We start from the raw sequence: 16,343 nt of genomic DNA, 5'->3' as shown, positions 1-16,343 counted from the left end.
TCTATACATATGATCCCACCGCCATATTGGTATCATCGTTAGCCACGCCTACCTACGCTGTTTTTAATACACACGTTAATATGCTCATAGCTTCTCCATAGATTCTAACTCGATGGTCTCAACTCAATCTAACCACCTAATTCGCAGTCGGCCTTTGCTTCTTCTTCCACCTAATTCGCAGTCGGCCTTTGCGTCTTCTTTCTATAGGTGTTCCTGTCATTAGCTTTTTAGCAATCATATTGTCAGGTATTCGTAATACGTGTCCAGTCCATCGTCGCTGTGTTTACGACATTTTGTTCATTAAAGAGTTGGTATAATTCGAAATTATATCTTTTGCGGCACTGCCCTTGATCGTTTATAGCTCCAAATATTTTGTGGAGTATACGCTCGAATATTCCCAGAAATATTTCATCTTTCTGCGTTAGAGTCCATGTTTCCGCCCCATATATGAGGACCGGCTTTAGCAGTAGTACTTTTAGTGTGTCTTTGGTTATTTCTTGAGTGGAATTGTTTTTGTACTCCATAGCATGCCTTATTTGTAAGGCTTATTCGTCTTTTAATTTCTTCGCTTGTTTTGTTGGTAGTAGTCAATAGCGAGCGAAGGTTTGTGAAGTTGTCAACACGTTCAAATATATGACTTCCAAAGGCTGTTTTCCGTTCCTAATTTGCTAGAGGATCCTTAGTCAGCAACATGTATTGGTTTTCTTTTCGTTGATGACTAAACCGACCCGTTTCGCTGCCGTTTACAATTTTAAGAAATATTGCTTATTATCTACATGGACTCGGTGAGAGAAATGAAAGGAAAGAAAGACTGTTTCAGTTTGCACACTAACAAAACATTCTATTTGCAAATACATTCTTTAAGAAAAAATCGAATAGAAAATGGACTTGGGTAGCACCAAATGGGACCACTAAGAACGAAATTGACTTCATCCTAACCAACAGGATTGCTACAATTAAAGACGTCAGAGCAGTAATCAGAGCAAACATTGTTCTAGGTCTAAAACTAGAAAGAATACATTTAATCACAAAAACAACAGTAATATGTATTAACAAATAAATATTAACAATATAAAAGAAAACTCGGATCACCAAAGGAAAATTGATGAAAGATTACAAGACCAAATCGACAGCCCTCAATGAATGGAAATCGAAAGAATCTTGCTAATGCGAAAGAAATCGAAGGAATAAAAGCTTTGACCAACCAAGGCATTTACAAACCGTATATAGAGACTTTAGCAAATATAGGCAAAAGCTAAGGTAAAAATTTATAAAAACACTCCAGAATTTCCCGCCACCAGAGGCGTCCGACAAGCAGACGCGCGAGAATAGTGGAAATAGCAGGACATTCCCTGGCTTTCCGTGTTTGAGTTTGTATCTTCCCGATTGTCTGAAGACGTATGGCATACAGAAATAACGTTCTTCTTCTTCTTAAGGTGCCATGCATTTCTGCGTAGGCGTCCACCGTACATCGTCTTGTCAGGTGAGATGTTAAATAGTCAGGATTAAATAATTCTGTTTTTAGCAGCATTACAAAGCATTTTATAGCTATGGATTCCTGTCCATTGTCGAATATTGCGCAGCCATGACATTTTTTTACGTCCCAGACCTCTCCTACCATCTATCTTCCCTTCGAGTATCAGTTGCTGAAAAGTATATCTTTCTCCTCGTAACATGTGTCCCAAGTATGCAGTCTTTTTAGTTTTTACATAACTAAAAAGTTCCCTATCCTGTAAGCCCGCTCTTCTGAGTACTTCCTCATTTCTGACCCTGTCCGTCCATGATATTCTAAGCATTCGACGCAGGCACCACATTTCAAACACTTCAAGTTTGTTAATGGAACTGGCCTTTAACGTCCATGCTTCCATTCCGTACAAGAGAACAGGCCACACTTAACCCTTAAGCATCTTGTATCGGAGGTTGAAGTCCAATTTGCAATCAGTCAGAAACTTACGAAGCCTCAAAAAAGCATTTCTGGCTTGTTCAACTCTGCTCTTTATTTCCTTCTCGGGGTCCTAACCCTCGTTCAGCAAACAACCCAAGTATTTAAATTGCCTGACCTGTTCGATTTCTTCTCCAGAGACATATATATTTGCGTTGGGGTAATCATTTCTACTTATAATCATTGTTTTTGTCTTCTTGATCTTTATTTTCAAACCCCGAGATTTACTTGCAAGAGTTAGATCATTTAAAAGGCATTAAAGATCTTCGATGTTATCTGCCACTATGGCTGTATAATCGGCATACCTGATGTTATTAATAAATATGCCGTTAACTTTAATACCCTTATTAGAGTCTGCCACTGCTTCTGCGAAGGTTTTTTCTACGTATAAGTTGAACAACATTGGACACAGTATACAACCTTGCCTTACTCCTTTTTTAATGGAGAAATCTTCTGTTTCGTTGAAATTTTGAAGACGTACTGTTGCTGTCTGGTTCCAATACAGATTGGCGATAATTCTTATATCCTTGTCGTCCAATCCCAACCCTTATAACGTTATAACAGTCTATCGATACCAATTCATGCACGGAAAGTTTGACGAATTGTGTTCCTTTCGCCGTTTATTTTTATACATTCGGCGTCTCAATTCATCAAAGCCGTAGCAAAGCTCTTGCTGAAATTTGTAAATCTTTAAAGAAAATAATTTATAAGTAAAGAAAATAATTTATAAGTTACACACTAGATAATGTTAGATATAAAAAATATTCGGTTATTTTAATAAGTTATATACTAGAGAATTTTATAAAAATTATTTATATGAGGGTATTCTTAAGAAATTAGCATATAATAAGTGTAAAAAGTTTTATTTTAATAATTATAATATTGTAAATTTATTTAAGTGAGCCATGTGATTAGGCAACCAAATATACCTACTCGGAATAAATGACAGTTACAGAAATTAATAATTTGCGAATGTGAAATAGGGTTATGTGATAGTTTAAAATGTGTAGTTTACATATAGTTACGGATTTGAAGTAGTGTAGTTTATTAATTAAGGTGTTTAATTTACATATAAGTTTATATTCTGATCTGAAAAGCCTAAATGTCGATAAGATTCTCGATAGAAGAGTAAAGAATTCTCTAGATCACGGAAGATGGCCTGTTTGCGAAATAGACTATTCCAGAAAATTCAGATATGTAGGAAATGGAACAAATCGAATAGGATTTCTTGCCAGATGGTTCTGGAAGATTGAAAAGGTATAAATACTCGGTGATTTGGATTCAAAATGGCCAGTCAGTTAGTAAGAAAGTTAGATAGAGTTAGTAAGAAGTTAGACAGTTACAGTATAAAGTCAGTCGGTCCTATTTTCAATATAGTTCAAGATAGAATACAGTCAGTCAGTTGGTGAAATGTTCAATATAGTAAGTTCAATGAAGATGAAGAAACATAATAAAGAAAATATGATTGGAAGAAATTAAAAATTATATTATGATTGGAGATTAGTAGAAATAAAATTATATAATATATTTGGTGATTGGATATTGGTGTATTAAAAAGAAGAATAAATATAAATGCAGTTAAGAAGAAAATATTTTAAATTGGTGGAAGCTGATAATTGGAAAAAGTAATTACACAAAAACAAGGTTAACCGAAGCTGAGAACGAAGACATTGAGTGGTGATTAGAATCTATATAGTGGAAAACAGTTCATTTAGGCATTCAGTGACAGAAAGGTACAAAATTTTGTTAATATAATTTAGTTAGTGTCATAACAATTTCAATTTTAAAGATAGTTTGTTTAAATTTTACATTGTCCATAGAATTTAATTAGTTTCATAAGAATTTCAATTTAAAGATAGTTTATTTTAAATTTACATTGGCTATGTTAGATATATATGTGTGTTTCATAATAGATATAATAAAGATAATTTAAAAAAGTGCTTACAAACTAATTCTTTGAGAACCGCGATAAAACCCTATATATATATATATATATATATATATTATTAAAAAACACTCATTGCTCATCATTCACAAATAAAATACATCATAACAATATATATATATATATATATATATATATATATATATATATATATATATATATATATATATATATATATATATATATATATATATATTTAAATCTTTAAAATATAGTAAGAATTTAACAAATAAATATGCGCAAAAACTATTTCAATTTAAATGTGATATTCTCTAATCATACTTTTAACATTCAGGAGGTATTAAGTAAATAAAAAGTTTCTAAATAAATCAATACTGCAACGCACAAATCAAGCGTATTATTATTAAACAGTATATACATATTATGTTTTGGAATAACAATAACGTTTCAAGATAAATATACACAATGATAATAGGTAATAAACATTTGAAATTATAAATTCAGATGATATGAAGTATTAAAATTAAAAAAACTTATTTTATTCAATATTTTTTCAGCGATAACGTTGAAAATTTTATTAATATTAAAAATTTAATAAAACAATTATTCTAAATAAACTTATTTACTTATTTGAGATTTAGCCATACCACTCACACTCCCTCTAAGGAGAACATTCACTCATCCCAGATACCTAGGGTATCAAAAGGATTGAGCTCTGGTGGGACTCTTTCCGTATTATTGAGCCCTAGTTGACTTGGTATGGTGAAGCCGCAAGTTTCCTAAATGAAACAACATGGAGAAATAAAAATATCGGGAAAGAACTGAAAGGCAGAATTTACAAAACAGTCTTCAGACCCATAATGACATATGCTACAGAAACACGACCTTACACAGAGAGAGCATAAAGTATGTAAGAAACAGTAGAGATGAAAACACTTATAGAAATTGATAGTAAAACACTATGAGACAGAGCTAAAAGTACGGATATTCGACGTAGATGCAAGGTGGAGAACATCAATCACTGTTTAAGAAATTGAAGAGTAGAATGGCACGATCACATAAAAAACAGAGGCACATTAAAAAACAGACAAAGTCATGTCTACATAAAAAAAGAAGAAGAAAAAGAAGAAGAGATGCTCGATCCACGTTGGCCCTACAAGCGTTGTTGCGAGACTCGACGTATCAAACAGTCAATCAACGTCTGTAATATGAACATTAAAAGATTTTTTTGGATTAGAAGGTCAAATAGAAGATAATCAAAGAAGCAGAAAAAACGAAAATAAACTACAAAAATAGTAATCGAAAGAAACCAACAGAAAAAATTTCCCAACAAATAGAAAAAGACGAAAGAAAAAGCAATACAAATAAATCAATATTTAAGAACTATTTGTAATACAGGGTGTTTCAAAAAGGTATGTCATAAATTAAATAACGCATTCCGGGGACAAAAATAAATTGATTAAATCCAAGTTACCTTAGTACAAAAATGTACACAAAAAAAGTTACAGCCCTTTGAAGTTAGAAAATAAAAATTATTTTTTTGCATTATCTCCTAAACTACTTGACATTTTGTAATAAAAATGGACACGTTACTTTCTTGTTGTAAAAGCATTTTTCATACAAAAGAAACAACAAAATCTAAGTGCACAGAAAAATTTTAAGGGGGGTGTGCAGCCCTAAATCCGCCCAAACTTTTGAGTACGTTCGAGTCAAATGAGTTTTGTGGCATCATTAGTTTAACACATTATTTTTAAAATTTTTTTGCCTCACTATCACTTTTTTCAAAAAACAGTTTTTATTGAGTTGCGGCCCTTTTCATTAACCTCTAAAAAATTACGTGCAACTAAATAAATGGCTTAAATGAATTAGCAAGTACAAAAAATGTCTATAACCTCTATAAATATGATATTACACTAAATGTTCAAAATGACCCCCATTTTCTTCAATATAAATTCGGTATCGTTTTAATAAGGAAAAAAGAATGCGCTGAAAAATCATATTTTTCTGACGAACTTGATTTGCAGCTTCAATTATTCTAACCCTCAATTGTTGTTCGTCCTCTATTGTTACAGAATACACTTTCTCTTTTATAAACCCCCAAAAGCAAAAGTCCATGGGGTTAAGACCTGGACTTCTGGGTGGCCAAGAAATAGGTGCGTCACGACCCCTTCCAATCCACCGACCAGGATACTGCCTGCAAAGGTATTCCCGGACTTCATTACTGTAATGCGGTTGAGAGCCATCTTGTAGAAACCACATATTTTGCCTTATTTCAATATTCACTTCTTCCAAATACTCTTGTAAGTCGTTTGCCAAGAACTGCAAATAATTATCACCATTTAAATTATTGGAAAGAAATACTGGGCCTATTAGATTGTTACCCACAATTCCTGCCCAAACATTAAGTTTGAAAGTCCTTTGGAGATGAGGATTTTCGTCGGCCCAAATGTGCTCGTTATGATAGTTTGTTATTCCATTTCTACTGAAGGTCCTCGTCGGTAAACAAAATAGTTCTAATAAAATTAACATTTCGAGTGTTTTCCATTAACAACCAATCGCAAACTCCAATCTTTTTAGGACAATCTTCAACCTAAAACTCTTGAACCGTTGTTAAGTGATAGGGTTTAAGCAGCTGATCCTTCAAACGCCTCCAAACCTTTACGTGAGGAACATTAAGTTGAGCAGCTATTACCCTTGTACTTGTTCCAGGGACTTCTTCAATGATTTCTAAAATGTCTTCATCAGTTGCATCCATTATTGGACGACCACTATTGCCAGCAACTTGCGGTTGGAATGTACCCATTTCCCGTAAACGACGATCAATGGTCAGAAATAATTGTCTATCGGGTGTATTTCGATTGGGGTATTTTACTGCATAACCCCTTGCGGATGCTGCACTATTTCCTTGACATTCACCTACGATATTCCCGATAGTTTATTGAAATCATAATTTAATCTGATCCATTTTACTCTAAATTAAATGCATATCTGCCATTTCCTGAAATGTGTAGGCCATTGTAAGATCAACATTTTTAATATTAATCTTATTCACACAATAAATGATAGCTTCAAATTATTGACTATTATTGATGGAACTGTTTGTAATTATTGTATCCGTAGAAACTAATTGTAATTTTATGTCCAACTAGGAAAAAACTAGTTTTTCGAAAAAGTGATTAGAGGCAAAAAGTTTCAAAAATAATGTGTTAAACTAATGATGCCACAAATTTCATTTGATTTGAATGTACTCAAAAGTTTGGAACAATTTAGGGCTGCACACCTCCCTTAAATTTTTCTGTGCGCTTAGATTCTGTTATTTCTTTTGTATGAAAAATTCTTTTAGAACAAGAAAGTAACGTGTCCATTTTTATTACAAAATGTTTAGGAGATAATGCAAACAAACAATTTTTATTTTGTAATTTCAAAGGGCTGTAACTTTTTTTGTGTACACTTTTGTACTAAGGTAAGTTGGATTCAATCAATTTATTTTTGTCCCCGGAATGTGTGATGTAATTTATGACAAACCTTTTTGAAACACCCTGTATTTTACGCATATTTTATTTATGTTTCATATAAAATACAAGTGCGGTTACTTGTTTTAAATGTTATAGTTCTATTGCAGTAATTATCGAGTACATTCCAAACACAACAATATAAAAAACGATTAAAACTTTACTTACCGTCAAAATACGTCTTAATTTTCGTAAATATTTCGTCCCAGGTAAATTTAGTCATATCGAAAACCACGTCTTGCTTTTAAATTAAGTTAATTTCAGTTTTAACCAGTAAAACCGTCTTAATATTATGTGCTACCCGTATTCTAGAACTTTTTTTTGACTCATCGAACTTTTCTCGTAACAAAAGTGTAGGTAGTTATGTCGATAATATGTACATACTTATGCACTGTTTACTTGAACTGTATACTAAAAGTGAATAATAAATATTTACATCTGATTAAACTATCGCTTTATTCTAATAAAGGCTCACTATCAGTAGCAGCTTATTTTTGTTTTGTTTTTTTACTTTAGGGCTAACTAACTATTAAAATACTCATTAAAAAGTGCTTCTTGTAAAAAAGTTGAAAAATTAACTGGATTTTTTAAATCAACAGTATTAAAAGGAATCAAATTAGCCCAGATATGCCCATTATGTCTACTTGTGATTTTAATTATTTTTTTCTTATAATGGTTTAATTTAGGGTAAACTAAAATATATTAGACGAAAATAAAATTTATTTTTTTGATAAATATACAAAATTTTGGGCGTCCTATATGTAGGATTAACTATACACTTTTTGTATGGTATACCAAAAGCCATTTGACGTGGAGTCCTTTGTCACATTTTGAACATCTGGTGTCAAATCAGCGTGTTTGCTTATTTTAAGGAATTACCAAATGATCCGTATGCTCAAACCTAATGTCTAAACCGTCGGTTGATGACTTATGACCTTTCGAATGTGTTTCATTTTTTTTATTTTGTATTAATAGCGCAGTGGCTACTCGTCTTCGGAATTTTAACTGATCTAGGTCCCCACCTCTTTGTCTATACAACTGCCAAGCATTTTGCAGAGCTGCATCACTTCAGTGTGCCACCAGCGGAAAATACCATTTCTTGCCCCTCAGTGAAAAGCTCAGTGATAGGCTTCTATAAAGGCTCAAATTTTGGTCACATCTGCCTACTCCTTCCATGTTTGTATTGTACAAATTTACCAGATGTGGCTGCCACTCCTAAAATATATATTGTAAAACGTCATGAAACTAAGCATGTTGTTGAAAATAAAAACTAAATCATCATCATCATCAATCAGCCCTGAGTTGTCCATTGTTGAACATAGGCCTCCTCTAGACTTTTTCATCTACTTCTGTTATGCGCCTCTGCTATCCAATTGGTCACGATTCTTTTGAGGTCGTCGGTCCATCGCGTTGGGGGTCTTCCTCGGCTTCGCTTGTCAGCCCGTGGTCTCCACTCAAGCAATTTTTTTGTCCAACTGTCGTCTTTCATTCTTGCAACATGTCCTGCCCATCTCCATTTTTGCCTTGTAATATGTTCGATAATGTCTTCCACTCCGGTTCGTCTACGAACTTCCTCGTTTCTTATTCTATTTCTTAAGTTTATTCCAAGCATTGATCTCTCCATCTTTCGTTGTGTCCTTCTCAATTTTTCGGCTGATGTTTTTGTGAGAGTTAGGGTTTCTGCTCGGTATGTGAGGACTGGTAGAACGCACTGGTTAAAAGCTTTTTTTTTTAAATGGATCGGTATATTTGTTTTAAATACGTCTCTCATTTTTCCGAATGCAGCCCAACCCAGACTTATTCTTCTGAGTAGCTCACATGTTTGGTTATCTCGCGTTAACCTTATTTCATGACCTAAATACACATATTTTTCCACAAGTTCTATGGGCGACTTTTCGATTTCTATAGCTCATTGGAGACGAGATTGGTCATAATTTTTGTTTTTCCATAGTTTATTTTTATTTTTTTTTATTTTTTTTTATTTAAAAAAAAAATAAACTATGGAAAAACTAAATGCGTTTGTAATAATAATCTTCTTCTTCTTCATGTGCCTTGTCCGTTCCGAACGTTGGCAATCAACATGGCTATTCTGACTTTGTTTACGGCAGATCTGAATAGTTCAGCAGATGACAATCCGAACCATTGCCGCAAGTTTTGGAGCCACGAGTGTCTTCTCCTCCCTGGACCCCTTCTGCTGTCTATTTTCCCTTGAACGATCAGTTGTAGTACTCTATTTTATTATGTCTTAATAATAATAATCTAAAAAACTATAACTTACCTGAATATTTGTCCGTTCTTTTCGTTAAAACTTTTTCACCCTATGCGGGGGGTTTACTCCTACTGCATTTGAGCACAGGGTGACAATGCTGTTGTCATGCCACTTCACGACAATACTGTTCTGGTTTTCTGTTTTTTTGAAATTGAAAACGCCTCGAGCTTGCTTTTTCATTTCTTTTGAGTTTGTTAGTGGCCCATTAGGTATGCGATTTTCACGTATTGTACCGGTAGCGTTGAAAATTTTTTTAACCTAATTCTTAAAACGTCTTCAGACTCCAATACAATAGATGGTCCTACTCCATAATCAATATACTTTTCGCTAATATTTGTGGTAGCACCTTGGTAAGGTTCCATCCAATTTACGTAGCCTAATCTACTTGCTCCTACCCAAAGTTTGTAGCCATAGCGAATTGGCTTATTGTGAATAAATTGTTTACAGCCATGGCGGTCACAATATATTCAAATTTATTCCTTGACAAAGCTTCAGAAACCAATACATTTTGACTGTCTCTTTCGTTTTCCCAGAACATTCTCCGCCTCGGAATTGGCACATATCCACTGAGTAATAACACTCTAATGAATGCTTTTATCTCACGTTTTTCTATTTTCAGGCAATGGTTTTGTTGTCCTGGATATCGATTTGATTCGACAACTATTAGTTCCAATATTTTGTCATCAAAAAATAAAGAAAACATATCTAAAGGGGTTTGCAGAGGTATTTCTTCTTCATCGTTAATAAATTTTTCACCATCATACACCAAATCTTCGATTTCCCATATATAAATCTTTTTTCTCTTTATAGTTTTTGTTCTCTTTAATGGCGTTTCATATATTTCCACTGATGGGCCACCTTTGTCATCTTCTGTATTAGAGAAAATGTTTTGCCATGTATTATATTTATGAAAATTTATATCAGCAGGCGCTCTAAGCTGTTTAGCAGGTAGATTATTTATAATAGCCAGTGCATCATTTAAAGAAAAACCCCTGGAAGTGTAAATATACATGACATATTGCTAAATTATTGATATATTTTGTATAAAAGCATGTAATTTACGTAAAAATAAAGTTCTGTATATAGTACTGTTATGTGTCCAACGTACTATATGTAGGACGCTGTGGAAAAGAAGTTCAAAAATATATCGTAACAAAATATTTGTACATTAGTGTTGATCCTATATTGCTAAATATACTTTTTTTTACGTTAAAATGCACATCCCAAAATATTATTTATATAGTTTTAAAAATAAAAATTTTGCTTACCTTGCGAACGAAACACCATACTCGGCCATTTTCAAATTTATACAATTTTTGATGTTAAATTAGTTACTGGGTAAGAATGAGACAGGATCGGACTTGCTTCAGGCGTTCTATATGTAGGACGTTGGGCATATCTGGGTTAGTACAATGGTATTTGTTATTTTATTAATAAGTTTGTTAACAGACGTTTACCTTTTTCTTAACGTGCCGTCTTGAGTCTCTTTGACGTTGGCGATTGACACGACTAGACACTTATCTGTTTTGAGCTATTCTGAACACTTGTTTGTCTCTTCGTATCCCTTTAATTCACTGACATTCTTCAACCACGAGGCCTTTTTTAAAGTTGTCCGAATTTCTTGTCTTCATGCGAAATGTAATGCGACAGTTTAAATTCAGCGTTTTTAGGCATGTTTCAAATATCTCACATTTGTTATACTCCAGTCGTCAGAGACGAAAATGCCCCTCAACCTCATAATAAATCATACGAACAAGCTCAATTTTGCCGAAAACATTAATTTCAGGGCCCCAAAAAAGATGCAAAAAAGTTTACGTCTTTTACCTTCGGGCTTCTCTCAGAAACAACGCTTGAAATAACCGTCGATTTTGAATGTCAGTTACTTGCGCGAAATCAATGTTCCATAAAATTTATATCAGCTCGACGGTAACAATTTGATATCTTTTGATTTAAGTGTTCTATCGACAAAAATCAAGATGTGTTTTAAAGGTAAAGAGTTCAGATTTCGTATGCATTTTTTGTATTTTGCAGCAAGTAAACTCAGATTTTATAAAGGTGTTAAATAAATAACGGTGGCGCGATTTTTGCCATTTTTTATGATTCTTATTAGATCAATACAATATATCCCTTTAAACTAGCTACTATAAAGTTTCGATTACTATACTTTGTCTCAAAGGGACTAGTCTGTACAGGGTAAGATATGCAATGCTAACCTTATGGGAATTTCGCCAAGATGTTGCCAGTTTTATGCAGTGGGCGATGGTGTTCCCTATTGTCTATCTTTCAAAATAAACGGAATAAGCCAGGAGTTCTCAACAAGTTCTCACGTACAATTTTATGTAATTTACAAATATCGTTTGCTAATAATTTTACATAATACTATACATTATTTGTTTCTAATAGTAACTTATCAACTTTTATCTTTTATTAGTAGCAGTAGTATATTAAAAGGTGCATTAAATAAACATTTGTTTCAAAGTTTAAAATAATTCCGGTAATTTCTACTAACTGCCAAATTTAAAATGGTATTTATGTCCCTGCGGTGCTAATTACTGCCATAATGTTTGAGGAATTTATAATTTTGGTTGATATCAACTGCAAATAATTTCTTCTAAGTTATTCAGTAATTAAGAAGCAATTAGAGTTATTCTTGTACAGAATATGTTTAAAAGCTTGATACATCTAGGGCCTTAATTAGTCTTTATTTGTTCTTCGGAGCGCGTAAACATATTCGAGTTACGATTATTTGTACCATCTTGAATGCACTGTTACTGTTTTGTTATTGTTATTATTTGTTGGTGACTGTTGTTGTGATTTGCTGTTGGCAATTATTGTTATTTTCTGTTGTTGGCTATTGTTATATTTGACGCCGAATTTTTACCGCTGATTGGAGGAAATTGTTTAATGGAAACGTGGAAAAGCTCTGAAACTTTTAGAGATGCAGATACTAATGAATATTATTAATTATTATCTTAATCAGGATAACAACGATTTTGTATCAAGTGTAATTAGGAAAGTGTCAGAAATGAGTGGTGTTTGCGAAAAGACTCTGTTTTGCATACGACAGGAATATTCATCACCTGCTGGATTACAATCTCCAAAGAGCATGCCCAAGAAGCGAAAGGTTGGTAATTATTGTGACAACAAGTACGATGAAGGTGTCAGGGGCCAAATTCGTAGAATAGTTCATCAATTTTTTCGTGATATAGCATACATACCACCAACAATAAACACCATATTAGCTGTTGTAAGCTGTTGTAATAAGCTGTTGTAATAAGCTGTTGTCGAAGAAACTTTGCCAAACTTTTCACGGGCCACGCTACATCGCTTGCTGAGTGATATGGATTTTGTGTTTATAAAACGTGGCAGAAATTCAATTTTGATTGAAAAACCAGAAGTCATCTCGTGGTGTCATCGTTATTTACACGCAATTCGTAAATACCGCGCAGAAGGACACTATAGAGTGCATTTGGATGAATCATGGGTAAATATCGGGCACAATCATCGGAAATGGATGGACCGACCTTCGAAGATTGATTCGAAAATAACTTAATGTTAAATTTGCCAGAAGAAACTGTTGTGGTAATGGACAATGCCTTCTATCACAGCAGAAAGTCAGAACAAATTCCGAACAGTTCAACACTAAAAAAAGGTATTCTGTTAAAGGACCTAATTTTTGAAGAAGACTACCTAAAATGCGAGTTAGTTTTGATGTAGTCAAGGCCTTCAAAGCAAAATATGACAGGTACATAATAGAAGATATTGCCAAAAAGCACAATGTGAAGATTCTGAGGCTCCCACCCTATCACTGCGAACTCAATCCCATCGAAATGGTTTGGAGTGAAGTGAAACGGTATATAGCTGGACGCAACGCGAGTTTTAAAGAAGCTGAAATGCGAAATTTAATTACAGTAGCGCACCAGGTCATTACGCCAGAGAAATGGAAAAACTACGTAAACAACGTAATAGTAACAGAAAAAAAAATGTGGGAAATTGACAATTTGTTGGATGATATCGAACCAATTATTATAAATATAAATAACGGAGATAGTGATGACAGTGACGATAATCATGATGATGGTGATAGTGAAGCAGAAACTAAATGTGACAGCGATTGACAAAAAAAAGAACTAAATATAATGGTGTACAATTACGATTACTTCCACACGAAATTAAATACAATGACTTCTTTTATTTTCAACTTATTTATTAATTTAATTTTCGAATATTTCCACGTTTTGTTACTGCCAACATATACAGTGCGGTTTTTAAAAGTCTTTCTTCCCTTAAATTTTGAACAGAACAATACGTAAATAAAATATTTCTTTATTTTTTAGTTTTATTTTATTCGATTTTATTTAAATCTATAAACAAATGGTTTGTATCGCTAGCACACACTGTAGAATTAAAAACAAACTGCTTGTGTGACATAAATAAAAGGTATTTCTTAATTTCTATTTTATTATAATTTAACCCAAGTATGTTGTAGCAAATATTATTGATGTTTGAGAACCACTGACAGAAGGAAGCGAGGCAGGGTCGTTAGTGGGCATTAGTACTTAAGCTACCCTCAACACAAAAGATGGATTAGGCTAAGTAGTAAGAAGTGACCTTTTTTTAATACAAGTTTGCAAAGAAGTATGGCATCGATGTTGTGCATTTACCCTGTACAGACTAGTCACTTTGAGACAATCTATAGAGCCTAACCTTCAAAACCTATAGCATAAAATTTTAGTTTTGAGTTTTGGCAACAAATGTGAGGCATTTGAAATATTCTAAAAAAACGCTGGATTTATACATTGTAGCATTTTTAAATTCCTTGGTATATATTGAAATCCCCTCGTATATATATATTAAAAAAACCGAAGAATAATCTCAGTGTATTTCTATTTCCTTTCGTACAAGTTAAAACACAGAAATATTCTTTCAATTCCTCTTGGCGTCGCCGAGTCGATAATAAACCATTTTAAAGTTTGTTTATATTTCACAGATGTGTATTTCCTCGGTATTCTTTGATCGAAAGCCGCTCGATATTGCGTTTCAAATAAACATCCATTTAGATCGCTGAGAAGGTTTTGCCGGAAAGATAATTGCGACACTCTCGGTAAGGCCGGCCGCTGTTAAAGGCATGTTTAGTTTTATAGGAGTTTAGGTTATATATTCGTAGTTTTTCAAAAAACTACGAATTTGAAACTAAATTCGTAGTTTTTTCGATTTTCGCAATTTTTTAAGAAAAATAAGTAGTTTGGTGGCAGTTAATTGTGCAGTTTGTGTAGTTATAGAGGTTTGAAGATTTGGTCAATTAGAAGAGACGTGTTTAGTTTAGTCGGAAAAAATCAGCAAATTTGCGAAAAAAGTGATTTTTACTCAACATAATGTGTCAATTCTGAACGAGTAATCACTGTTTTTTGTTGTAAGACGTCTCTCATATGAGATATTTGTAAAACAACAACTTTGATGGATAACCACATGTTCCCATTGTATTCAGTTGTACCTGTTCCATTTTTTTAAGAAGCCCAGTTTCCAAATCCAGGAGAGAGTCATTAAAGAAGCGATGGAAGGAAGCAAGATTGGTCGCCAAGATGTCAACAGGATGCCATATTGGTGGAATGTGGACATCGAGGCACTAAGAAATGTATGTATAGCAATGAGAAGAAGGTTAACAAGAGCAAGAGGTAGAGTAGGAATCAACCCTGAGGTCATCGAGGATATCGAGGAAGAGTACCGCGCAAGAAAGAGGGAACTGTACAGGAAAATCCTTACAGAAAAAAGAAGGCACTGGAAAGATTTGTTTGAAAAGCTGGATGAGGACATCTGGGGTCAGGGATACAAGATCGTCATGAAGAAGTTCCATGCGTATTCTCCTTACGTAATGCCTATGAACAAGAAGCTTGAGGTAACAAGAGAGCTCTTTCCGGACGGTAGATGTCATTGTGTATGGAGGGATGAAGGAGCTGAGCGGGCTGTACCCTTTACCATGGATGAACTTATCGAGGCATTGGGTTTGAATGGATTTGTATGTGTATGTGTAATAAAGGTAGTGCTTCGGAAGTGATGCCGGACTTACAGCGGCTATTCCGCTTCCGGATCGCTGGATGACAAAGGAGGGTCAGGTTTAGCAGGTAGGCGGTCGGCGTAGACTCGTCGACGAGAGGGCATTTTAAAGTACCTCGAGAACTATCGCCGGGAATACGAAGAACGAATCCTGCACTAAAGTTAGTCAGGCGGCGTCCTGGACTGAAATGTCTTTTGAAGATTCCAGACCCCCCCTTTATAAAGACGAAAAAAAAAAGTTTCCAAAGTTTGCGTTCCAGTGTTGGCTTCCATCCTCATTTTGTTTATCCCTGGTCGTCGTTCCAGACTATAGATGCAGTTTTTTGCGTGGCAGTGAATCTCAAGTTCAAACCTTAGCAATTTAAAGTAAAGAAACTTTAGTAAATCCAGGTAACTCTTTTGTGTTAATTTGTAAAAGAAAAAGAAACATTTTCATTATTAATTGCTTTCATACGAATTTGTAAAGATATTGTAATAATTAAAATTACATGTCTTAGGGCGTGGCTTATCTGTCATTTTAATTGTTCTACGTTTTAAGATTTAGTTTTGGCATATGACAGCTAGCTTTATTATTTTTGACATCTGATAAATATCTATCATATTTGAGATTTTGTTTTGTTTTTTTTTAGAAAAAGGTTAACTTCTATGCACAGTTTCACT

At 33.8% G+C, this 16,343-nt stretch overlaps 1 protein-coding gene across 2 annotated transcripts in view; it reads right to left on the bottom strand.

Annotated features, from left to right (window-relative positions):
* Positions 1 to 16,343, bottom strand: part of LOC140447335 (putative inorganic phosphate cotransporter) — a 71,794-nt gene that overhangs the window by 39,611 nt on the left and 15,840 nt on the right. Inside the window, exon 1 of one of the 2 annotated variants that reach the window (XM_072539937.1) lies at positions 7,529 to 7,787. The exons of the other annotated variant lie outside the window; for it this stretch is intronic. Within the exon in view, the coding sequence (XP_072396038.1) occupies positions 7,529 to 7,583 (55 nt within the window). The 5' untranslated portion in view covers positions 7,584 to 7,787. Of the gene's footprint in view, positions 1 to 7,528; positions 7,788 to 16,343 lie in introns of those variants that run through there. 2 annotated transcript variants of the gene reach the window in all.

The sequence above is a fragment of the Diabrotica undecimpunctata genome, chromosome 8, assembly GCF_040954645.1.
Source record: "Diabrotica undecimpunctata isolate CICGRU chromosome 8, icDiaUnde3, whole genome shotgun sequence".
Lineage (NCBI taxonomy): Eukaryota > Metazoa > Arthropoda > Insecta > Coleoptera > Chrysomelidae > Diabrotica > Diabrotica undecimpunctata.
This window is presented reverse-complemented; position numbering and strand designations above follow the sequence as displayed.